Raw genomic sequence first — 25,288 nt, 5'->3', positions numbered from 1 at the left:
GAATGACAGATCGATAACACATTTCTACGTGAATGTGGTCAAGTCGCCCCAAAAAGTTACATATTGCAGCTTTAAGGCAACAGAAAGTGTCATACAATATTACACATTTGACGTAAGTATGAGTTACTTCACAAATCTTGAATCAGCATATCCAAAATGTTGATCCAAAATATCAAACTTGTGATAAGTGTATAAAATGAAGCCATCTACACTGTAATATTGAAACAAGATCTCATAAAAATTACATTTCATCTTAATGTAACATACTTTCATAAACATGGAACCATGTGAGAATGATCAATATATGTAAATGAGTCCCTTGTGTCCCATATTAGCTACTACATTCATCAAATAGGAATGAATTGAGAGCAATTCTTTGTTCCCATTTTCATTTGACAACAAGAGATTTTCAGAAATGACCAAATCCAGGTCTAACACCCAGGATTCTTTAGAATCAAAAACATGACAACATACTCTATTCGAATGCATATAACTTGTTGAAACAATCAAGTAACAACACATCTTAGCAGGAAGATCCTTAGTTGAAACAATAAAGCGCCACCTGACTAATTTTGGCAAAAAGCTGAGTGACGGGCCTGGAGAAATGCAAAACATTCATATTAAATCGACAGAGCAAAGTACTGACCATACAAGATATCAAAATTATATTTTTAAGCATGTTTTGAGGCTATATAGTGTTTATTTACATGTACAATGTTTACAAACATTGGTGTAAAATATGCTTATATATGTTGGGTTCTGATGGGGTACAACAGTTGAACTAAGCTCATTAGGCATTTATAAAAGTTACATTCTTCAAGAATCAATGGATAAATATAATATACAGTGTTTATTTACATGTACAATGTTTACAAACATTGGTGTAAAATATGCTTATATAAAAATTGATTTAGCAATTGCAGATTGCCCCTTTAAGTCTAGGATAAATCAAATAATGCTCTGTTGTAGAGAAAAAAATATATATTTTGGTCTTACTCTCACCCCTAGAACCTGGTCACCAGGTTTGACTGTATAGGGCTACCAGACTTACATTATGAGGACCTAGCAATTTTACATGCCCTGCTTGGAATGGTTTACAGTGAAAACTGAGTAGATCACATGAATTATGGTCAACAGGTACTGCCACTAACCTTCTGTTTGCGACCCTCTGGTAAGTAACATGTAGGCATGGACATGCCAGATCAATAATCCTGTACACACTGCAGTAAACAAAGAGAGGTGCTCTGAAGCCTCAGTGCATTGGTTCGCCAATGTCAACGGTGACATTAATGTACAGAGGTGGCCTCTCAACTGATAGAGTACTGTAGGAGCAGGTGTTAAGGCCATCCTTTCTCCAGACTTTAGGTGTCCGTGCTAGCAAACGCATCCTGTGAAGGAGACATTATTTCAGAATGAAATGAATTCAACGACTAATAATATTTAGAATACAGCAAGCTATTTATTATTGATGTGTCCACCGTGACTCACCTGTCTTTATTGATTTCATTGCCGCTATCTCTTTTATGAAATACCATGGTATAGCGTGCTATGAGAGGGGGGGGTCGTATAATTTCCATTTTCTGGAGCTCCACCCTAACAGAGACAAATTAAATCAATCATCAATCAATAACATTCCATATTGACTAAGATGTAATGAGAGATATGCAGAGAGGTCCAACATTTAGCAGTGGTCTCACCTGATGCGAAGGTCATCATCCTCCCCACCCCATCCCCAGTAAGTGTTTGAAAAGCCGTTCACTTTGTGAAACTGGTCCTTCGTCATGGCCGTCACCCCTCCAAAGTACCCTTTGTATCGCAATCTACGACAGCAAAAAGACAAAAAACAAGACATTACAGACCTGTCCCCAGAACGCAATTAATAACTGAAATGTTTATGTTTGGACTTGGTAATGAATACTTATATTGATAGCGGCAACATCACTTGTTATACAAAAGCATGGATGCTGTTTTGATGGGCTATAGACATTTACCTGCTTTTAGATATAGGTGGATAGGAGTTGAGAGCTGAGATACTTACTTGTACCCTGTGGCGTTCCTGCCGACCACTAAGTGTTTGGGCTGTTGGTCACACTTGTATAGGTTGTAGTCGTTCTCTGGAACCAGATCCACATCATGAAAAACGAAACAATCCCAATCGTAGTCCTTGAGTGCCTCCAAGTACCCAACATTAAGTAGCTTGGCACGGTTAAACGTCACCTCTCCAGCCTGTCAAAACGAACAAATCAACTACAAACATCAATTTCATATCAGGCTCAAAGTCAGTGCAGCACTTTCCCCCATCAATATTCTCCAGTCAAGTGAAACATGTTGAACATTTAAATACTTGTCATGAAACGGTTATACAAATTTGAATTCACTCACAAATTATTAGAGTGAAACTGACATCATTTACTGTTACTACACATCATGAGAGTAATACCTGGTGAATGACGTAGATGCTGTAGTGCAGCTGCTGCCTCTGAAGGAAGGGGTGCAGGTGATGCAGGAGGTAGAGGAGGTGTTTCTCCCGGTTACGATGGGGAATGAGGATAGCCACACTCTGCTGGGCGAGGCAGTCTGGAGGCTGGTATTGGCCCTCAGCCACTCTACTGTTCTCACTCTCCACCTCCTTAAGCGTTAGAGAGTCCTCAAATGTGAGGTTTAGGGCTCCCTCTGTAGATAGACAATAGTAGGCATAATGAATAGAGGCCGGACGATTAATTAGGGCCGATTTCATAACAATAGGTAATCAGCCTTTTTGGACGCCGATTATGGCTGATTACATTGCAATCCACGAGGAGACGGCACGGCATGCTGACCACCTGTTACGCGAGTGCAGCATCAAAAGGACCTTGTGGCTGCAAGAAGCCAAGATAAGTTGCTAGCTAGCATTAAACTTATTTTATTTAAAAAAACAATCTTCACATAATTACTAGTTAACTACACATGGTTGATGATATTACTAGGTTAACTAGCTTGTTCTGCGTTGCATATAATCAATGCGGTGCCTGGTAATTTATCATCGAATCACAGCCTCCAACTTCGCCAAACGGGTGATGATTTAACAAAAGCGCATTTGCGAAAAAAGCACAATCTTTGCACAAATGTACCTAACCATAAACATCAATACCTTTCTTAAAATCAATACACAAGTATAGATTTTTAAACCTGCATATGTAATTAAAATAAATGTATGTTAGCAGGCAAAATTAACTAGGAAAATTGTGTCACTTCTCTTGCATTCAGTGCAAGCAGAGTCAGGGTATATGCAGCAGTTTGGGCTGTCTGGCTTGTTGCAAACTGTGTGAAGACAATTTCTTCCCAACAAAGAGCGTAATTAATTTGCCAGAATTTTACATAATTATGACATAACATTGAAGGTTGTGCAACGTAAAAGCAATATTTAGACTTAGGGTTGCCACCCGTTCGATAAAATTTGGAATGGTTCCGTATTTCACTGAAAGAATAAACATTTTGTTTTCGAAATTATTGTTTCCGGATTTGACCATATTAATGACCAAAGGCTCGTATTTCTGTGTGATTTTATTATAATTAAGTATATGATTTGATAGAGCAGTCCGACTGAGCGGTGGTTGGCAGCAGCAGGTCGTAAGCATTCATTCAAACAGCACTTTACTGCATTTTCCAGCAGCTCTTAGCAATGCTTGATGCACAGCATTGTTTATGACTTCAAGCCTATCAACTCCCGAGATTAGGCAGGCAATAAAGTGTCTATAAGAACATCCAATAGTCAAAGGTATATAAAATACAAATGGTTTAGAGAGAAATAGTCCTATAATTCCTAAAATAACTACAACCTAAAACTTCTTAACTGGGAATATTGAAGACTCATGTTAAAAGGAACCACCAGCTTTCATATGTTCTCATGTTCTGAGCAAGGAACTTGAAAGTTAGCTTTTTTACATGGCACATATTGCACTTTTACTTTCTTTTTTGTTTTGTTTGGGCCATTGACAAACACAAACTGTCTTCAAACTTGAATGTGTTTATGGAAACCCACTGTAATGCTGTGCAATCTGCATCCCATAGGTGTAGGCCTATAGATTGATTCCATATGAAGCCAGGACAAAAAAAGACAATGATTTGGGGGATTGTCACAATATTTTATCTATAGAATGGTCCTTTGGAGGAAGGATTGTTGACATTTATATCTAAAAGCAGAATAATAATATATCTTTAAAAATCCAAGTTGGCATATTTATGACATGTGGGCCTTACCCACCTTACTTTTAGAGTTATTATCCATTTTGTAAGCATCACCAACAGAGTGAATATGAAAATGGATTCAAAATGGGTCACCAATTTCTCTGTATAAAATAGTCCAGAGATCTCACTCTGGAACTTTGATATGGCCGTAGAGTATCTTTTGTTCAACAAATTGGGGATAATCATGTATTTTTTCAAAATTCATGTTTATATATTTTAATATTCATAAATTAATGTAAGAAAATTGTTATTGAATTCAGAATCCTACTCATATTACAGAGCAAGCAGTAAAGCTTCATATACCACCAATCTACGAAACATTACGGAGTCTTGGAGTCCCCAAGCTATTGCGCACAGTGCATATAGCCTTGGATATCAACCACTCAAATTTAGCCTTAATGGGAGTGACCATATAATTATATGGGAGTGAACAACTTAGTACAGTACTTGTCATCATTTAATTTTAGCGAATCACACGACTGAGGCGTGGCTCTGTGCTTGTGGTGTGCTAGAGTACAGGGATGGTTACACGGAACCCAAACTGGCTGCGCGCATGAATTAATTTTGTCCCCCCCACACCAAACGCGATCACGACACGCAGGTTAAAATATAAAAAACTCTGAACTAATTACATTAATTTGGGGACAAGTTGAAAAGCATTAAACATTTATGGCAATTTAGCTAGCTTGCACTTGCTAGCTAATTTTTCCTATTTAGCTAGCTTGCTGTTGCTAGCAAATTTGTCCAGGGATATAAATTGAGTTGTTGTTTTACCTGAAATGCACAAAGTCCTCTACTCCGACAATTAATCCACACATAAAATGGTCAACCGAATAGTTTCTAGTTCTCTCCTCCTTCTAGGCCTTTTCTTCTCTTGACTTTTTATTGCGATTGGCAACTATCATAAATTAGGTGCATTACCGCCACCGACCTCATTCGTCTTTGTCACCCACGTGGGTACAACGAGTGAGGAGATGGCACGTGGGTACCTGTTTGTATAAACCAATGAGGAGATGGGAGAGGCAGGACTTGCAGCACGATCTGTGTCAGAGATAGAAAGGAGTTCTATTTTAGCCCTTGGCAACACAGACGCTCGTTGGCGCGCGCGAGCAGTGTGGGTACAATAATTGAATAATATAGATTTCTACATTTATTTTGCAATGCTTGCCTTGCACACATGATACGAGAGGTATAGTCAGCCTGTTAGGGGTAGTGTTGTAGGAGATGATTAAGCCAATGCCTACGTGCCGGGAGATTCTCATGGCTCTCAGTACTGAATAACGAAGGCCAAATTTGACGTGTTGGTCCATCAGACTGGGAATGAGATGATCACAGATTGCTACAGTATGTGAAAATAATAAAAACGAGCAATAGCCTAGCAGTGTTCAGGAGTAACAAATGCTTGTTACACAATCCCTACATAAAACATTAAAGTATTTACTTGATTACCAATGTTATTCTCTCCACATTAAGCCACACCGTACATAATGTTCTTTACAAGGAATTATACAGTAACATGGCATCATCAGTATGTAGTTTATAGAAAGGCCTGTATCAAGCTTACTATTACATCTGTGGATACTCGGAGTCTGTACTTACGGAGCAGTGGCGATTTCTCAGGACAGCTTTGTTTTGGTGGTGAGGTGTCAGGGAGAGGATTGGAGAAGACCTGTGTCACTGATCTCCACGAGTTTCCTTCTCCTCCACTCAGGACCTCAGTATTATCAGCAAGTGTTTGCACTGGCAAAAGGGTTCCCTGAATTGCTTTCACTGTTTCACCTGAAAAAGTGGCGTACCAAGCCAAGACGGAAACGGAGAGCAGCAACAGTATCATATACTTGCACTTGCGGAAAAACATGGACACAGCAGGACAGACTCCCATGGTTTCTCAGTTGTAGATGTTCAGTGTCAAATCCCCCAAAATGTGGTAGGCTTCAGTCTTGGTTTATGACATCTGGTTCTCCTCTGCAGCAGCCACAGAAGGAATAACTGGGTAGAGAGCACCAGTACCCCTGATCACTCATCCCATGATGACACATCATTCTGAGGAAGTTTCATAATCATTGTCACTAATGTAAAAATAAAAAGCATTAGGCCTACTTTTAATTATTTTGTTGATTTTCCACTAGTGCAAAGTTTAAATTCAGAGAAAATCCAGTCCATGTGAACGAAGGTGGGTCACTCAATTCTTCTGCCGGTTGTACCTGGACATGAATTAAGAAATATTTACATTTTCATCGACACTACCTACTTGCATTTATAGCATTCCACCAGGGCATTATGCCACAACTAGCCTTGGGCACCCAGGCTTCAGTGAATGCCTGTGACAGAGGCTTATGCAACAACAGAACTCACAGTAGGCTACTTTACCTTGGCTGCACACTCACTGTGGTGTTTAATCTATATACTCCCGCCACCCAAAAATAAAAGTAACTGAAGTGGAACAATTCTCTTTTCCTCTTCACTCACATCTGTTTGTTCTTTGGTTTCATGTTGTTGACACAGCTTCAAGCCATTGTCTTTCAATGCACACAATTCATGGATGTCCTGGATAGTAATCCTAGGTTGTAATTGTAGACTGCTTTTGTGTGTGCTTAGCTTAAAAACACATCACATTGCCAAATTGTTCTTATTTCTCCTTCTCTTCACATAACCAAAATGGGATACCTATAATCCTAATCTAAACTGTGTTTAGGCAAGCTAAAATGACTAAAGAACAGGCCCATGACAAAAAAAAAACTAAAATGGTAACTTTACAAATTGGCAGCTAACTTGTTAGCTAGCTACCTATTAGGTGTTGTGGAATTGAAACATGACATAGCTAGTAGCCTTCTGCCCAACTGTTGTGACAGAGTGAATGTATTTATTTTTTGAATGCTGCCTGCTACACATTCAATGTTACTCAAACTGGCAGTAGCTAGCTAACGTTGTCTAGATTGGTGCCGACATATTTTTGGGTGGTCAAAGTTGGAAAGAGTTGATTAAGCACCACGCAAAATTAAATACTACGTTCACCTGATTTGCAAACTCTGAACAGTGACACATACTTTAGAAGATGACAAATGGTTTCAGTGTTATGCAACCAAGAGGCTAGCAGATAGCTAACAGTAAGTAGCTCGTGAAGTGTATCGTTATCCAATGCAAATAGCATTGTAACGTTAGTTAGCTAGCCAGCTAACCGCTACTGCGACCATTGTGTCAGATAGCTATCAAGGTAGAAATTAAATCCCAAAATACAAGTTACGTTTTACACAGCATTTGCCGTTTTTAACGACAAATATTTTTTTCTTGGAGAAGGAAGATGTCTTGCCTGTGAGATGCCTCGAGTTCTGATGTTGTTTTGGGCTGGATCCTGGCTGGCTACTACTTTCGCAAACACCGTTACGTGGAAGGATGTGAGCGTTTGGACCAGGTTCAAGACTCATGCCGGGTTCAAAAGAACTGGGAACTCGGAAAAATACGTGGTCAAATATTTTATCTTCGGAAAGTCGGGGTTCTAGAGATTTGTAATTCCGAGTTGGATGACCGTTCAAATCGATTTTCCCAGTCGGAAGGCAGATAATTCCGAGTTCCCAGTTGTTTTGAACGCGGCACCACAGGTGAACATAAAGGGATATGCGATTATAATGACAGAACTACCTGAGGTTTTTTTTGTATTTCGTGGTTGCAAGTACAATTGGCAAATTTAATTTTGCAAGCTTATATCATAATGCGTGAAAAATGAAACAACGATCACAAACTTGTAACTTTACATTTGAATGCATTCAATAAGATTTGTAAGGACAATTTTAAGAATTATTACAAAGCCATTTACGAGTGAATATTCTGCTGTGAATCAAAAATACACTTGCAAATTTTGAATCTGCGCACGCTCTTAATTCTGTGACATTCCCATTGCTTAATTCCACTGTCTGTTTATTGATTAATTGGTGACTGAAAAAGTTGGCATGGTGGAGAAAGGCTGCATGTTGTCAGATGTTTAAATTACCATAGTAGTTAGTAAAAATGTGAAAAACAATAGGCGTGCGAGTTTCAGTGGCCTTACAGGTTCGTTACAAATTGGTGACAGAGGTGGGATCAGTACGTCAACTAGCGAGCTTGGCTAACTTTAGCTGGTTAGCTGCCTGGAGTCCAAGATCCGGGCTTGAACAGACGCTTTTTTTTTTTTACCGAGCTCCGCACCAAACTTCAGAAAGATTGTGAAAAAAACTAGTTTACATTCATTACTATTTTTATTTGTTCAAGATAAGAATTTCTGTGACTGGAATTGGATCATTTATTTCGGCATGCGAAGTGTGACAAAAAAAGAAAGGGAGAAGCTAGCCGTTCTATTGCTAATCAACAAGACGGGATCACGCCAAACGGGATCACGACATGCAGGTTAAAATATCAAAACTAACTCAACCAATTACATTATTTTGGAAACCAGGTCGAAAAGCATTAAACATTTGTCAATTTAGCTAGTTAGCTTGCACTTGCTAGCTAATTTGTCCTATTTAGCTAGCTTGAAGTTGCTAGCTAATTTGTCCTGGGATATAAACATTGAGTTATTTTACCTGAAATGCACAAAGTATATGCGGGAGGCGCATGGTTAAAGAACACCTTGCATGGCTAAACATGGAGTTTTCTAGCTGAAGTATATGTTCATTAAAAGTAGTTAAACCTACACCCCTTATTATATAAGGAACAAACATAACTCTATACAAGCCACACATAAAACGGTCAACCAAATTGTTTCTAGTCAGTTCTCCTCCTTCCAGGCTTTTTCATCTTTGAACTTATATGGTGATTGGCATCTAAACTTTCATAGTATTACTACACCTACCGGCAACACAGTTAGTCTTTCAATCACCCACGTGGGTATAACCAATGTGTAACGGAATTCCTCTTCTTCAGAGGAGGAGTAGCAAGGATCAGACCAATGTGCTGTGTGGTAAGTGTCCATTAATGATATATTTAATAAATCAACAGAACACTGAACAAAAGTAAAAACAAACAACCGAAACAGTCTCGTATGGTGAAAACACTAACACAGGATACAACCACCCACAAAACACAATAGAAAACAGGCTACCTAAATATGGCTCCCAATCAGAGACAACGACTGACACCTGCCTCTGAATGAGAACCATACTAGGCCAAACAACACATAACAGAACAAAACATAGAAAAACAACATGGAATGCCCATCAACTCACGCCCTGACCAACTAAAATAAAGACATAAAAAAGGAACTAAGGTCAGAACATGACAGTACCCCCCCTCCCCCCAAAGGTGTGAAAAACCTGAACCTATAGGGGAGGGTCTGGGTGGGCATTTACCGCGGTGGCAGCTCTGGAGCGGGACGTGGACCCCACTCCACCATAGTCTCGGCCCACTTATGGGTCGCACCTTAGGAGTGGCGACCCTCGCCACCGACCCCGGATTGGGGACCCTAGCAACGGGTCCCGAATGGACGGGACACTCCGGCTGCTCAGGACAGACGGGACACTCCGGCAGCGCTGGACAGACGGGACACTCCGGCAGCGCTGGACAGGAGGGACACTCCGGCAGCGCTGGACAGGAGGGACACTCCGGCAGCGCTGGACAGGAGGGACACTCCGGCAGCGCTGGACAGGAGGGACACTCCGGCAGCGCTGGACAGGAGGGACACTCCGGCAGCGCTGGACAGGAGGGACACTCCGGCAGCGCTGGACAGGAGGGACACTCCGGCAGCGCTGGACAGGCGGGACACTCCGGCAGCGCTGGACAGGCGGGAGCACCTGTAGGGAGGAGACAGAGACAGCTTGGTGCGGGGGGCTGCCACCGGAGGGCTGGTGCGTGGAGGAGGCACCGGATAGACCGGACCGTGGAGGCGCATTGGAGGTCTCGAGCACCGAGCCTGCACAACCCTACCTGGTTGGATACTCCCCGTAGCCAGGCCAGTGTGGCGAGGTGGAAAAGACCGCACTGGGCTGTGCTGGTGAACCGGGGACACCATGCGTAGGGCTGGTGCCATGTACCCCAGCCCAAGGAGACGCACTGGAGACGAGATGCGCTGAGCCGGCTTCATGGGACCTGGCTCGATGCCCACTATCCCGGCTGATACGAGACGCTGCGCTGTAACGCCTGCTCACCGGGGACACCGTGCACCTCACGGCATAACACAGTGCCTGCCCGGTCCACCTCTCTCCACGGTAAGCACGGGGAGTTGGCGCAGGTCTCCTACCTGACTTAGCCACACAGGGAGTGTGTCCCCCCCCCCCTCTCAGATTTTGCTGCCTCCAGCTCTGCCTTGGGGCAGCGATATTTCCCAGCCTGTGCCCAGGGTCCCTTGCCGTCCAGAATCTCCTCCCATGTCCATGAGTCCCGAGATTTCTGATGCTGCTCGTTACCACGCTGCTTGGTCCTTGAGTGGTGGGTGGTTCTGAAACGGAATTCCTCTTCTTCAGAGGAGGAGTAGCAAGGATCAGACCAATGTGCTGTGTGGTAAATGTCCATAATGATATATTTAATAAATCAACTGAACAAAAGTACAAACAAACAACCGAAACAGTATGGTGAAAATACTAACACAGGATACAAACACCCACAAAACACAATAAAAAACAGGCTACCTAAATATGGCTCCCAATCAGAGATAACGACTGACACCTGCCTCTGATTAAGAACCATACTAGGCCAAACACATAGAAATATAACAACAGAACAAAACATAGAAAAACAACATAGAATGCCCACCCCAACTCACGCCCTGACCAACTAAAATAAAGACATAAAAAAAGGAACTAAGGTCAGAACGTGACACAATGAGGAGAGGGTACGTGGGTACCTGCTTCTATAAACCAATGAGGAGATGGGAGAGGCAGGACTTGCAGCGCGATCTGTGTCAGAAATAGAAAGGAGTTCTATTTTAGCCAATGGCAATGTCGATGCGCGCCAGCAGCGTGGGTGCAATAATTGAATAACATAGATTTCTAAATGTATTTTGCAACTCTCGCGCACGCGACGCGAGCGGTGTGGTCAGCCTATAAGGTGTGCCAGAGGTGGAGAATGAGGATGTGCGAGGAGAGGCTATCCGCATCTGCCAAGAAGTTATGCCTGCAGAGAAGAACGAGGTTGGTGATACCATCGATGTTGTGCATCGCCTCGGCAAGAAGCAACAGCAAAACGATTCAAGACCAAGGGGTGTCACCATCCTCTTCACTGCCAGATTCTACCGGGATGCTGTCTGGAAAGCTGCTAGGAAGAACCCCTTTCTTCAGAGCCATGGTATGTGTTTCGCAGAGCATCTCAGCCCAGAGGACATAGAAAGAAGGAACAAGTTGTGGCCCACAACCAAGAAAGCACGAAATGAGGGAAAGGCTGCTTACTTTGTTGGAGGAAGAGGCTTCATCAACGGTCCAGAAATCCATATTCCTCCCTAGAATCTCACCAGAAGGAACATATTGATGGTTTCGGCCATGGTATTCTCATTTTCCTTGTATTGATTAATGTTACCTAACATGCATCAGGTGACTATTTTTCAGAATACTCAGGTTCCTCAATTTATTAGTTTGTTCTTGTATGACCAGAAGGCCTAAATTATTTACAAACTTATGAAGAAGACTGAAAGTTGTATTTATTATTTATGTATACAGTAACTAAGATACTGTTTTAAAGGGCATACAGGTCTGCTCTGACTTTACACAGTTATTGTTCTATTTAGTTATTAATACTTATTTCCAAGTGAAAAAGGTCTTAGGAACATGGTGGTATACAATAGTTGGTGTTATATAATAGTGGTTTGTAGGTTTTAGTTGGTGTTATATAATAGTGGTTTGTAGGTTTTAGTTGGTGTTATATAATAGTGGTTTTTAGGTTTTAGTTGGTGTTATATAATAGTGGTTTGTAGGTTTTAGTTGGTGTTATATAATAGTGGTTTGTAGGTTTTAGTTGGTGTTATATAATAGTGGTTTGTAGGTGTTAGTTGGTTGTATATAATAGTGGTTTGTAGGTGTTAGTTGGTTGTATATAATAGTGGTATATAGGTGTTAGTTGGTGGTATATAATAGTGGTGTAAATTGTGGTATCTAAGTGTTAATTGGTGGTATATAATAGTGGTATATAGGTGTTAGTTGGTGGTATATAATAGTGGTATGTAGGTGTTAGTTGGTGGTATATAATAGTGGTATATAGGTGTTAGTTGGTGGTATATAATAGTGGTATGTAGGTGTTAGTTGGTGGTATATAATAGTGGTATATAGGTGTTAGTTGGTGGTATATAATAGTGGTATGTAGGTGTTAGTTGGTGGTATATAATAGTGGTATGTAGGTGTTAGTTGGTGGTATATAATAGTGGTATATAGGTGTTAATTGGTGGTATATAATAGTGGTATATAGGTGTTAGTTGGTGGTATATAATAGTGGTATGTAGGTGTTAGTTGGTGGTATATAATAGTGGTATATAGGTGTTAGTTGGTGGTATATAATAGTGGTATGTAGGTGTTAGTTGGTGGTATATAATAGTGGTATATAGGTGTTAGTTGGTGGTATATAATAGTGGTATGTAGGTGTTAGTTGGTGGTATATAATAGTGATATATATAGGTGTTAGTTGGTGGTATATAATAGTGGTATATAGGTGTTAGTTGGTGGTGTATTATAGTTGTATATAATATTGGTATATATTTGTTAGTAAATGGTATATAATAGTGGTATATAGGTGTTAGTTGGTGGTATATAATAGTGGTATATAGGTGTTAGTTGTTATGTAATAGTGGTATGTAGGTGTTAGTTGGTGGTATATAACAATGGTATATAATAGCGGTATGTAGGTGTTAGTTGGTGGTATATAATAGTGGTTTATTGGTGTTAGTTGGTGGTATATAATAGCGGTATTTAGGTGTTAGTTGGTGGTATATAATAGTGATATATAGGTTTTAGTTGGTGGTATATAACAGTGGTATATAGGTGTTAGTTGGTGGTATATAATAGTGATATATAGGTTTTAGTTGGTGGTATATAATAGTGATATATAGGTTTTAGTTGGTGGTATATAATAGTGGTTTATTGGCGTTAGTTGGTGGTATATAATAGTGATATATAGGTTTTAGTTGGTGGTATATAATAGTGATATATATATAGGTGTTAGTTGGTGGTATATAATAGTGGTTTATTGGTGTTAGTTGGTGGTATATAATAGCAGTATTTAGGTGTTAGTTGGTGGTATATAATAATGATATATAGGTTTTAGTTGGTGGTATATAATAGTGGTTTATTGGTGTTAGTTGGTGGTATATAATAGTGATATATATAGGTGTTAGTTGGTGGTATATAATAGCGGTATATAGGTGTTAGTTGGTGGTATATAACAGTGGTATATAGGTGTTAGTTGGTGGTGCAATGTTTTCCTTTTACCCTCTTCCTTTTTGTACCACAAAATGTTATGTAATTAAACACACACTACTACACATTAGGTGGCAGCATGCACAAACAAAATGTGTGAACGCCAGGATACCAAAGGTGTGTTAGTGCAGGGCTGAAATAAAAGCCTCTTCTCCATGTGTCCCCAGACAGACTGATGCAATGATAGGCTTCCACTACTTGCCTACATCTGATGAGCTTCCACTAATAGGCTACTTATTGCAGACTCTGATGCTTCTCTTCTTTGGCATATGGTGATTTTATTGTCATTGGATGCATTGTGAAAACAAACCTTTTATTCCAGTGTATAGGTCTAACATGTGCAGTTACTTGGTGAAATAAACACTTGCAGAAAACAACTAGACAGTAGTATGACACCATATTGAAGAACCTACAGTAGTCCTAATGTAATGTTTCCCAACCCTGGTCCTCAAGTACCCCCAACAGTACACATTTTTATTGTAACCCTGGACAAGCACACCTGATTCAACTTGTCAACTAATCATCAGGCCCTCAATGAGTTGAATGAGGTGTGTTTGTCCAGGGCTACAACAAAATTGTGTTCTGTCGTGGGTACTGAGTGACAAGGGTTGTTAAACACTGGCCTAATGAGAGACAGGAAAGAGACTGATATAGCCTACATTAGTAGGCCTTAGTCCTGCGATCAGAGTGAATTACATAGTTTTATTGTCTCCTGTTATACCTCATGTATTTTACAGGTCATAGTTGAACTTTGACAATGTGAATCTATTGTTATTGACAATTGGTATGGAAAGTATTACTAATTAATGTCTGCTCAACAATGACTTGAATGGGCTATTCTATTCAAGAAAACGCAGTAAATTATGTATGACGATTTTCAGCATTTTCAAATGTCCTCATAATGAACAACACAGATTATTGTAATATAATGGAATCTTGGCCACCTATGCTGTGTCACCATTCTGAATACATCAAAGCTTTTAATATCATAATTTCTGCTACAAACTACCCAACCAACAAAGAATGCAACACCAACTCAGGTTTTGACAAGGCCCTCTGCTCACCAAAAGACACTTCCCTACTTCATAGAATTCTTTCTGGACTCCTCAAAGCTCAAGGACAGAGTAACTGTTCCACTTCCAAAGCTTACTCTTGGCTTATGGATTCTCTGCTGACCTGATGGGGAGTCATTGTCATTGGTCTTGAGGCTGATGGATGAGGAGGGAGTTGAGGCGCAGGATCCCCCCACACTGCTGGACCTCTTCCTGGAGGCTGAGCTGTGTCTCAGAGTAGCCTTGGCTGCCACTTTGAAAGAATGGGCCGCAGTGCTACAGCGAACCTCCTCTATAGTGTTCCTGGACGGTTTGAAGAGGATGATGTAGACTTTATTGAAGAAAATACAGGCCAGCAGTCCAAAGCTGGAGGCTAGTATGGCGATGACCTCCACAGCCGACACAAACTTTCCATAAGTGCTGAAGTAGGCAGGGATGAAAGAGATCCAGACGATGAAGAAGATGAGCATGCTGAAGGTGATGAACTTAGCCTCGGTAAAATTCTCTGGCAGTTTTCGTGATTTAAATGCAAAGAAGAAGCATATGGCTGCCAGCAGGCATGTGTACCCAATTAGGAAGCCAAGCGCCATCATAGAGCCCTCATTGCATGTAATGAAAATTATCTCATCAATGTCATGGTTCCTGTAGCTCGCCGGAGGAGCATTGTAAAGCCAGACCACACATATCATCACTTGCACAAATGTGAACAGGAACACCAACAGGAACTGCAAGTTTAGCCCCCACCACTTACGATGGAGACTGGTGGGGATCTTTGCTTCGAACACTAGAAGTACTCGGTTAGTTTTGACCAGGATGCAGGAGATGCAGAGAACAAAACTTATCCCGAATGCAGGCTGGCGTAGACGGCATGTCCAGTCCTGGGGTTCACCAATGAAGATGAGGGAGCTGGAGAAACAGCAGATAAGTGAGAACAGGAGGAGGTAGGATAGCTCTCTGTTTGTGGCCTTAACAATTGGGGTGTTGCGAAATCTGATAAACACTCCCATCACGAATGCTGTCAAGAATACCCCCAGCACAGAGCATAATGCCAAGGCGATCCCAAAGGGCTCTGTCCAAGACAGAAACTCTATCTCCTTCAGGAAACAGGATGTGTGGTTCTCATTAGACCATGAGTCATTGGGACACTTGGTACAAACACTGGCATCTGCAGGAATAGAGAAGTAGTGTTTGTATTTTTGAGAAAAACATGAAATAGTTACAGATTTATATAATGGGGTAGTTCAGATTTTTCACTGTCTTTCTTACCTTTGTGATCACTATACTCTCCTTCTGAGCATTCTGTACATTCAAAGCAACACGTTGGCATGCTTTCTATGATCCCCTTTCTGGTGCCTGGTTCACAATCTTCACTACAGTTAGAGAATGGCACCTAATGAAATGACAGAAACCCAGACAAAGATCATGCATCATATGATTTTGGATACAGACACAATAAAAACAAAATGCAGCACATACTGTATTTTAGGAAGAATACATTTTAAAAAAATCCTTTCTGGGTAACAATTAAGTGCCTTACGGTAATAGTTGTCCATTAAAATGGTCAAAAAGCAACAAAAATGGCTTTTTAGCAAAACACTTTCTCAAGCAAGAATAGGACTGTCTGGGAGTGGTCTGAGGGGGATGGATGTGTAATCTGTAAACTAGCTGTTATTGGCAGAGAGATTGAGCTTTTTTATTGGTCTATATTAATTTACTAATTTATTTATTTATTATTGTTCTATATTAATTTTGGTAGGCCGTCATTGTAAATAAGAATTTGTTCTTAGCTGGCTTGCCTAGTTAAATTAAGGTTAAATAAATACAAATAAATTCACACCGCCTGGTGATGTCACCAGGCAAGCCAAAACTCCACCCATGCAAAACCTGCAAATCAGAAAGTCCTATGTTGATTGTCCCTGTTTGGAGCAACATACCTCAGTATTATATCCATTCCACAGAATCTTTGTGTTATCAATGAAAAGTTGAACTCCTCTCTTAGCTCGCATGTTGTAGAAACCGACCTCTTCAAACACAACAGAACCATCCTCAGGAGACCGGTGCCAATTGATAATGGTGTAGTTTCCTGACGGATCAGCATTCTCATCAAAATGTACCTTTTCTCCCATACTGTTTGAGAAGTTTAAATGTCTGAGCTGCTTGAGAACCTGTAACACAGAGCCAGATATTTGATCAGGAAGGGATATAGGAAAGTATACAAAGGGTTCAACAAAGCTGGGAGCAAACAAAAAGAGTATACAAATGGATGTGTCAATGTTAGTCATTAGATTTCCTACTCTTTTTAAAGTATCCATTTACCTGCCATGCTTCTATTTTCTTTATATCTGCACATGAGTTGTTGGAAAAAAGACCCCGTCCAGGAATGCAAGTGAGAATGTCCTGCAGGGCCTGTGCAATGGAGTGAACTGCAACATACACATTATAGGAAATACGAAGATGAGTGTAATCCAGATATGGGGTCTCTGCACCCATAATGTCCTCCTCTCCAGTACACAATGGTCTGAAACTGGTGCTCCCATTCTCACTGTCTCTCAGTCTCTGGCTGTCTTCCAGATAGCAGTTAAAAGTCTCCTCCCAAAACTCCCTGACAAACTCATTGTGGCTGGATTTCTTTGGTGTGACCTCTTGTAAGAAGTCCTTGAAGCCAGGTATTTCGCCTGCTCTGAGTGCAAAGCCAATGGTCCCAACTACAACATCAAGGTACTCTGGTTTGGCGATGAGGGAGGTGGTTGCCCAAGCCTCGCTGGCCAACCAGATGCGGTCTGTGATGTTCCGTCTGACCATCTCTTTGATTAGAGGCTCAATGTCAGGCCCACTGGCGAAAACGACTATAACTTTAGCTGAGGAGTTCTCAATACGGTCAACCAATCCTTGGATCTGCCACTCCTCAAAGTACTGAGAGATCAGCTCACTCAGATGGATACAAATGTCTCGTTCTTCCATCTCTTTCTCAAATTTTTCAATCCCTGGACGTCCATACTCATCATCAGACGCCACTGCAATGACCCAATTCCATTGGAAGTAGTCGATGATATCTGCCATGGCAGTGGCCTGGTGCTCATCTGTGGGAATGGTCCTCATGAAGGATTTGAACTGGTTCTTGTTGCTCAGCAGGCGACTGGAAGAGGCATAGCTGATCTGCAGCAGTACAGGGGGAATAAAGTTACTGTGATTTGTTGTTGATCGATTTAAAGAAATCAGGAAATTGGAATTGAGATTGTAACTCACCTGTGGGATGTAGAAGAGGCCCAACAGATTGGCAACAGCAGTGGAGACTGCTGACCCAGAAGCCCCCACCACTGCTATAGTCGAAGGGATGTGATCTGTGCAGTTACAGAATTCATCCAAGTTCAGAGAGTCAATCTTATTCTGTGCTACGAAACTGAGGGTAGCCTCCAGGGCCTTGGACACGGTGTTGCAGGTGTCAAAGATCCTGTAGCCCAGTGTGATGTTGGGCAGGAGAGTACTGCTATTGTTGATCTCCTCTATCGCAAAAATCATGGCCTGAAGCCAACGGAATCCCCGGAAATTGTACCTGCAAGGGGCGGCACACCATAACATACATTTAGATACCTTTTGTTTTTCATGAAGTACAATCCAATAATACTGACTGCAATACATCAATATATATATTTAAAGAACATTTCATCGTCAGTTAGCACAAAGCATAGTTTTATACAGTTTCGCATAAAAATAAACATAGCCTCAAACTTACCGTACACACTCTGTGGATTCTGGCCGCGCTGCCAGGTCTTGGTCTTTGGAGGTAACACCAAAGTGCATTGGAAACAGCCCGCCCAGCAGAATATCCCCAGTCTTCTGTGCTCTCTGATGAGGCCCATAGGTGGAGATGACAGAACTGAAGCTCAAAAGCACCAGGTAATACAGGTAAAATCTCATCGTTTAGCTCTCAAGAGGGGCTTGTTCTCTCAGCACATTAGACTTCAGAGTTAACCTCAGTCTTGTCCCCTCCAGTGACTCTGGCTGTCGCCTTGTTTCTGACTCATGCTGTTCTGAAAAACAGTGTGAGAAGTCCATTAAAGAGAGAATTGGAAATGTGTATATTCTTAGTTTGGCAAGTCAATTGTCTTGCACAATCCTGTAAAAAAAAATAAAAAAAGACAATGTTTTAAAGGTTAATGAAATATAGCTAACCATGTTTGGCCCTAATGACTGCCATTGTTAGATCTTGTCCAATGTAGAACACGGAGGAAAAAGTCGCTCTGCACCGTGAACCCTTTGGGGTATAAAAGCATTACAAGTGTCTGAGCTCCTATTGTTGTAGTCTTTTTCCCTCTTGTAGATGCACAGTAGGAGTGACATGCACTGAGAGCGGCGTCACACTCCACTGCTCTTCCTTCCTGCTAGTGCAATGCTGTGGCCAGTGTACCCGGTCACCATGGAGAGGGAGTAATAACTGCCTGCGTCTGGCTAATTATCCTGGAAAAATGCTAGAGCAGGATTGTGCTATTGAGCAAAAGCCTGCTAGAACACTCTCTGGAAAAGGATACTGAACAGGTTATGCAGAGGTCGGCATGCCAAGCCTATACCAACCTAACTTTCAAATGTGTGCCCAACTAAGAAATTAAACTGATTGGTGCGAAAATCTGATACTGTACATCCACAGTAGATGAGTCTATGGTTGCTGTGACTGGCAAAAGTTATTGGATATTACAATAATGAAACCCAAGGAGGATGGATTACAAGGCTACCATCAACCATTTCATTTCACATGGCATAGTAATGTCTGAGAGCAAATTATTTTTTTATATATATTTTTTTTTTACCTTTAACTTGACAAGGGTTAGGGAACCAATTCTTATTTACAATGGCCACACCCAGATGACGCTGGGCCAATTGTGCACCAGCCTACGGGACTCCCAATCAAAGCCAGTTGTGATACAGCCTGGATTCAAACCAGGTTGTCTGTAGTGACATCTCCAGCACCTTGCACCACTCAGGTGCCCCAGGTCACATAATTCCCATAACACAATTGAAAGCAAACATCTTCCAAGTATGTACTCTTACCTAGTTCCTTAGTCTTTACTTTATGAATACACTAAAATTAGTTTCCTTCAAAATAATTGATAAATATATTTCCACAGCATACATTTAAGCTAATGCATCTTTAGTAAACATGTGAAACAGGTGATAAGATTGTATATATAGTTAATTTCCCAAAAGCACAATGTTTGTGTTTGCATTTAATGGTATACAATAACACTATCCATCATATGAAGAGCTGAGGCAAGAGAATCTTACCTTGATTTCAGACGAACCAAAGAAATACAACTGATAGAACAAAAATGTAATGCTGTTGGAACAAAGACTCTCCTGCAATTCTAGTCTCAAATTAATTCAGCTCAATGGTTTTGCCAAACCCCGCATCTGAACAAGATGAAACATTAACTAGGAGGGCAGTCCATTTCCTTTAGGAGATGGAGCCAATCTTTGGTCACTCCTTTTTCAAGTTCGTTGTAGTTGAGTAAATTCGAGGAAAAAAAAAAAAAAAAGGTACTTCCCAAATCTTAGTTATGCACTGAAATGGCAGACCAAATTCAGGGGTTAGTGTAGTGTCAAATACAATTCCAAGATCTGAAGAACATTCCAAAGACAAATACAATCATATACATTTTATTTTGTAGGCCACAAAAGAATGTCAAAAGAAACAATGTCTCCCACATGTATCACGCCAAAGTTACTATTTAAATAAGGTAATGAATTAAGCACAAATACAAAACTTAAATTACAGTACAGAAAAACATAAAGAGCAGACTTTTCCTTTGCTATAGGAGACTTGGAAAAAAACATTTCTACACCACAAACTTGTTCTTCGTTATTGAATTGCTTTTGGTGGCTGTGTCTGCATGAGCTTGATATCCAATGACGAGTTTTGGAGGTAGGCCTAGTCCTTCCTTGTACTTTCGTCTGAAAATATGAATCACACGGTAAAACATTAATTTAACTGACCAATCACATGATCAAACAAAGATAGCTTTGAAAATAAAGAAAAGCTGTTAAATCTGGATGTATGGGGGAAATGGTTGATGCCAATTATTTGTAGCCAATGCTATATGTAATACTAATATCCTGGGAGCAATGGATTGCACCATTAGGTCTTTCCTTGGTCTAATGGAAATCCATTTTTCATTAGGTTGCTATGCAAATGTCCTCATCGTGAACAATTATAGTTTACAACATGATGGCCAACAGGACACATCTGGCTTCTGTGGGATTTGGCCCAAGCCTAGCTGTAACTGGAGTGAAGCCGGCAGATAAAATCCATGACTGTTCAAGGCAAATATGACTAGTCTGTCAAGACACCTGTGAATCAGGGTAGTCATGACACTACAGAAACGAGTGGTCCGGCCACACTGAATAATGTCAGACTTACCCAATATAGGTAACTGCTTCCCCATTCTCTGTATCGGTGGTCCAGATGGCAATTTTGTCACCTTTGGCTCGAACATTAATGACAGCACCACAAACATCCCTGCTGAAGGAGCCAAAGCCCTCTCCAATGAGGCAAAGGAGCTGTTAAAAAAACCCATTTAAAATAATTAATTTGAATGAAATGCAAGAAATCTTTAATTTATGCATTTCAGAGGACTACAGTTAGATTCCACTCAAACAAAAACAGGGGACAGTATTAATTCAGTGGTCCCACATCATTGGTTTCCTCAGTCTTACAGGGACCTGGGTCTGAACCCTAACAGGCCATCCATAGTTGGTGAAGATAGGCAACAACACCACAACACTGAGCTGCAACACAGGGGCCGGGCCCCACAAGGATGCGTGTTCAGCCCCCTCCTGTACTCCCATGACTGCGTGGCCACAGGCCTCCAACTTAATTATCAAGTTTACGGACGACAGTGGTAGGTAGGCCTGATTACCAACAACAGAGCCTACAGGGAGGTGGTGAGGGGCCTGGCGGAGTGGTGACAGGAAAATAACCTCTCCCTCAACAAAACAAAGAAGCTGATAGTGGACTTCAGAAAACAGCAGAGGGAGCACTCCCCTATCCACGTTGACGGGATCGCAGTGGAGAAGGTAAAACGCATCAAGTTCCTCAGTGTACACATTACTGACAATCTGAAATGGTCCACTCACAGACAGTATGGTGAAGGCTGCACAACAGCACATCTTCAACCTCAGGAAGCTCAAGAAATTCAGCTCAGCCCCTAAGACCAACAAACGTTTACAGATGCACCATTGAGAGCATCACCACCTGATATGGCTACTGCAACACCCGCAGGGCTCTCCAGAGGGTGGTGTGGTCTGCCCAACGCATCACCGGGAAACACTGCCTGCCCTCCAGGACATCTACAGCACCGGTGTCACAATGCCAAGATCATCAAGGACTTCAACCACCTGAGCCACAGCCTATTCACCCCGTTATTATCCAGAAAGCGAGGTCAGTACAGGTACATCAAAGCTGGGACTGAGAGACTGAAAAACAGCTTATATCTGAAGGCCATCAGACTTAAATAGCCATCACTCCCAGCCTCCCGCCCTGAACTTACTCACTAGCCGACTACCACCCGGTTACTCAACCCTACACCTTGGAGGCTGCTGCCCTATGTACAGAGACATGGAACATTGGTCACTTTAATGTTTACATGCTGTTTTACCCATTTCATAATGTATACACTATCATTTTAATCTATTGCTGTACATATACTACATATTATATCCACACTGTCCATAATGTCTTTACATCACATAGTTATACTCTGTACTCAGACATTGATCGTCCGAGTATTTCTTAATTCCATTATTTTACTTTCAGATGGGTGTATTGTTAGATTATATTGCACTGTTGGAGCTAGGAACAAGCATTGCTACACCCACAATACCTTCTGCTAAATAATGTAACCAATAATTTTATTCGGATTTGAATTCGCATTCTGACATAAATATTGAGCAAACAGTATTTCTGGTTTTCATCGTGCTACAAAACTGAAAGTGTTGGGCAGAATGGACCGACTACTGACAGTCTCCTTCCAGAAGCGGTCGAGTTCAGTGTGCCTCTGCTGCTTCGACAGTGTAATCAGCCAGCGTCCTCCACACTTGTTACGCCTGTCTTCCCACATTGGCTCAATGCCATCCTGGGGGAAGTGACAGGATCACTTTAGTCCAATTAATATAGGAGTACATGTACGAGAAGTATTATGGAAAATGTAAATCTCAAATTGAAGGATACTTTTCTCCAAAAGTCTACGTCACCTTGAAAACTGAGTAGTCACAACCAGATGAAAGCTTGCTCACCAGCTGAATGTTGTTGTACAACCTATATAAAAAAAATACATTTTCAGTCAAGAAAACAAACAAAGTGGTGGTGACCTACATCATAGGTTCTCAATATACCTTTGTAGGTTTAATTTACTGAAACTTGCCTAGAAGTTTCAATCGCCACAGTAGGTATAAAACTGTCAAGGATATCAGCCATTTAGTCCTCTGTAAATCAAGGAAACTGCAAAACTCACGCCCAGAAGTCTTCCACTGTGTCAAACTTTGTGATGAGCCTCAGATTGTCCTGCCACATTTTGCTCTTATCGTTCTTGTAGAACCAGAGAGCCCATCTGAAACACAATGCACAAGTGATTGAATAAAAGGAGGGGTTGGTGGACCTTCAAATATTACAATTCAGATAACAATTTAAATCTGATTTGCAAGTGATTTCACTTCCTGCACATTAAATTACATCTTGCAACATAAACCATTTACCGTTAAAGAACCAAACAGAGTAAATTAAATTGAGGAACCTACCCGAATTTGTCCAACATAAAATTTTCGTTGCTAATAGTGTTCCGTTGAGTAAACGGTTGGTTGCGAAAACATTTAGCAGACGAAACGTTTTGCAACAATCAGCGTAATGAATACACCCAACTATAAAATGTTACTGATTGACAAAATAGAAACTTCCAAGTAATTGAAATGTACCAATAAATCTCTCAACCGGAAAACACACCTGTTTTGTAGGGGATGCTTCACATGTGGTCCCACAACAACACGCGCCACTTTGTTATCAATCTTTTTTTTGGCTCCATCAATCTTTTTTAGGGCTCCTTTGTCCTAAAAATGGGAGAAGACATCTATAAAATAGCCATATAGGAAACGCGTAGGGAGACGACTTCGTTTGAATTAAAAGGCACCGGTATCAAAAAAGCAATAATTATTTTAACAAAACTGTTCTAAAGAAAAGTTTGCCAATTTAAAACTCTTACCAAGCGAACTGCAACGCACGCCATCATGAACGTAATTAGTTTGAAGAAGCAGGTGTGGCACTTGAGGTGTCGCAGATAATTGAAACGGGTTCTTCCGGTGGATTTTTAACGAAATTTGGATTAAACCAGAGAGGAAGAGGCAAAGCGAGAGAGTCATCTCCCGTCATAATCTTTCCACGTGGGAATACAGCGATAAGCAGACCGCTTTGAAGACAGCTGCCTTCCCGCCTTAGGAAGGACTCCAATTGTTCGGGCGGAGATAAGACCATCTCGTCATTATATACAGTATCTCTTATTAAACTTCAGTTATGACATGTTGGCCTTTCACCCATGTACTTTAAGCATTTACCACAAGATGGTGCCGTAGGCAACATACGGTAGTTTTCATTATTCTTTAGGCACGTTATGGACATTTGTTGGGGGGAAATCAGATGATTTTTTAAATATAATTAAATCAATACAAAAAGTACATGGGGGGAACACAAGTATGTTTAAAGAATATACAAAGGACATTTGGGCTAGGGGGTACAATATCAAGTTACACAAGGGTTAAGAGGCCTACACACATTTAGAATTCTAACTGCCTTTTTGTTGGTAGAGTATTTAATTGTCTTAAAACATAGTTACATGTATTTTTGTAAAGTAAGAAAATGTAGTGTTTTGTTAGTAAATTTACATTTGTGAATATGAAATTTGGCCCCAAAAACCTAAAATGAATTGCATAAAACTGTTTCAACTTATTTATATTGTAGGTAAAGAATCCAAGCAGCACATCTCTCCATAATAGTGTAACATTTTTATAAATGTGTTAAATTATAAATCTACTGATTCCTGACATGAATACAGATTCCTGACATTAATACAAGTTTCCATACAAGTTGACTGTGCCTTTAAATAGCTTGGAAAATTCCAGAAAATTATGTCATGGCTTTAGAAGCTTCTGATAGGCTAATTGACATAATTTGAGTCAATTGGAGGTGTACCTGTGGATGTATTTCACGGCCTACCTTCAAACTCAGTGCCTCTTTGCTTGACATCATGGGAAAATCAAAAGAAATCAGCCAAGACCTCAGAACAAAATTGTAGACCTCTGCAAGTCTGGTTCATCCTTGGGAGAAATGTCCAACCGCCTGAAGGTACCATGCTCATCTGTACAAACAATAGTACGCAAGTATAAACACCATGGGACCAAGCAGCCGTCATACCGCTCAGGAAGGAGACTTGTTCTGTCTCCTAGAGATGAACATACTTTGTTGAGAAAAGTGCAAATCAATCCCAGAACAACAGCAAAGGACCTTGTGAAGATGCTGGAGGAAACGGGTACAAAAGTATCCATATCCACAGTAAAACGAGTCCTATATATACATAACATGATAGGCTGCTCAGTAAGGAAGAAGCC

General features: G+C 40.9%; 3 protein-coding genes across 7 annotated transcripts; all 3 read right to left on the bottom strand.

Annotated features, from left to right (window-relative positions):
• Nucleotides 1–680: 680 nt before the first annotated feature.
• On the bottom strand, nt 681–7,856 carry LOC139388757 (beta-1,4-galactosyltransferase 4-like). 4 transcript variants are annotated; one of them, XM_071135664.1, is made up of 8 exons: nt 7,538–7,765; nt 6,328–6,431; nt 5,827–6,216; nt 2,441–2,673; nt 2,039–2,226; nt 1,698–1,820; nt 1,489–1,593; nt 681–1,388 (listed from the first exon to the last, which is right to left on the bottom strand). In XM_071135664.1, exons 3-8 carry the CDS (start codon nt 6,107–6,109, stop codon nt 1,253–1,255), a joined length of 1,068 nt encoding a protein of 355 aa, XP_070991765.1. In that variant the 5' UTR covers nt 6,110–6,216; nt 6,328–6,431; nt 7,538–7,765; the 3' UTR covers nt 681–1,252. The 4 variants fall into 4 exon arrangements, with proteins under 4 accessions (XP_070991765.1, XP_070991762.1, XP_070991763.1 ...); XM_071135661.1 differs by having other exon boundaries at nt 5,827–6,431; nt 7,538–7,856; XM_071135662.1 differs by lacking the exon at nt 6,328–6,431 and having other exon boundaries at nt 5,827–6,270.
• A 6,814-nt stretch (nt 7,857–14,670) lies between these two features.
• LOC139388622 (calcium-sensing receptor) lies at nt 14,671–18,562 on the bottom strand. Its single transcript, XM_071135392.1, has 6 exons — nt 18,378–18,562; nt 17,891–18,197; nt 16,961–17,800; nt 16,579–16,809; nt 15,911–16,034; nt 14,671–15,809 (listed from the first exon to the last, which is right to left on the bottom strand). Exons 1-6 carry the CDS (start codon nt 18,560–18,562, stop codon nt 14,671–14,673), a joined length of 2,826 nt encoding a protein of 941 aa, XP_070991493.1.
• A 1,755-nt stretch (nt 18,563–20,317) lies between these two features.
• LOC139388362 (eukaryotic translation initiation factor 4E family member 1B) lies at nt 20,318–23,972 on the bottom strand. Of its 2 annotated transcripts, none has more exons than XM_071134980.1 (7): nt 23,890–23,972; nt 23,634–23,737; nt 23,149–23,244; nt 22,889–22,952; nt 22,657–22,770; nt 21,057–21,196; nt 20,318–20,590 (listed from the first exon to the last, which is right to left on the bottom strand). In XM_071134980.1, exons 1-7 carry the CDS (start codon nt 23,914–23,916, stop codon nt 20,476–20,478), a joined length of 660 nt encoding a protein of 219 aa, XP_070991081.1. In that variant the 5' UTR covers nt 23,917–23,972; the 3' UTR covers nt 20,318–20,475. The 2 variants fall into 2 exon arrangements, with proteins under 2 accessions (XP_070991081.1, XP_070991082.1); XM_071134981.1 differs by having other exon boundaries at nt 22,931–22,952.
• Nucleotides 23,973–25,288: the final 1,316 nt, after the last annotated feature.

This window comes from Oncorhynchus clarkii, chromosome 29 (genome assembly GCF_045791955.1).
Source record: "Oncorhynchus clarkii lewisi isolate Uvic-CL-2024 chromosome 29, UVic_Ocla_1.0, whole genome shotgun sequence".
NCBI lineage: Eukaryota > Metazoa > Chordata > Actinopteri > Salmoniformes > Salmonidae > Oncorhynchus > Oncorhynchus clarkii.
This window is presented reverse-complemented; position numbering and strand designations above follow the sequence as displayed.

Coding starts and splice junctions, on each gene's coding strand:
- LOC139388622 (XM_071135392.1), bottom strand. CDS start 18,562: ATGAGATTTTACCTGTATTACCTGGTGCTTTTGAGCTTCAGTTCTGTC. Junction 18,198..18,377: donor GAATCCACAGAGTGTGTACG/GTAAGTTTGAGG, acceptor CGCCCCTTGCAG/GTACAATTTCCGGGGATTCC. Junction 16,035..16,578: donor GGAATGGATATAATACTGAG/GTATGTTGCTCC, acceptor TCATTTCATTAG/GTGCCATTCTCTAACTGTAG.
- LOC139388362 (XM_071134980.1), bottom strand. CDS start 23,916: ATGATGGCGTGCGTTGCAGTTCGCTTG. Junction 22,953..23,148: donor ACAGTGGAAGACTTCTGGGC/GTGAGTTTTGCA, acceptor TTTTTTATATAG/GTTGTACAACAACATTCAGC. Junction 20,591..21,056: donor GAAGCAGTTACCTATATTGG/GTAAGTCTGACA, acceptor TCATATTTTCAG/ACGAAAGTACAAGGAAGGAC.
- LOC139388757 (XM_071135661.1), bottom strand. CDS start 6,109: ATGGGAGTCTGTCCTGCTGTGTCCATGTTTTTCCGCAAGTGCAAGTAT. Junction 2,674..5,826: donor TGAGAAATCGCCACTGCTCC/GTAAGTACAGAC, acceptor GTCTATCTACAG/AGGGAGCCCTAAACCTCACA. Junction 1,389..1,488: donor AATGAAATCAATAAAGACAG/GTGAGTCACGGT, acceptor TCTCCTTCACAG/GATGCGTTTGCTAGCACGGA.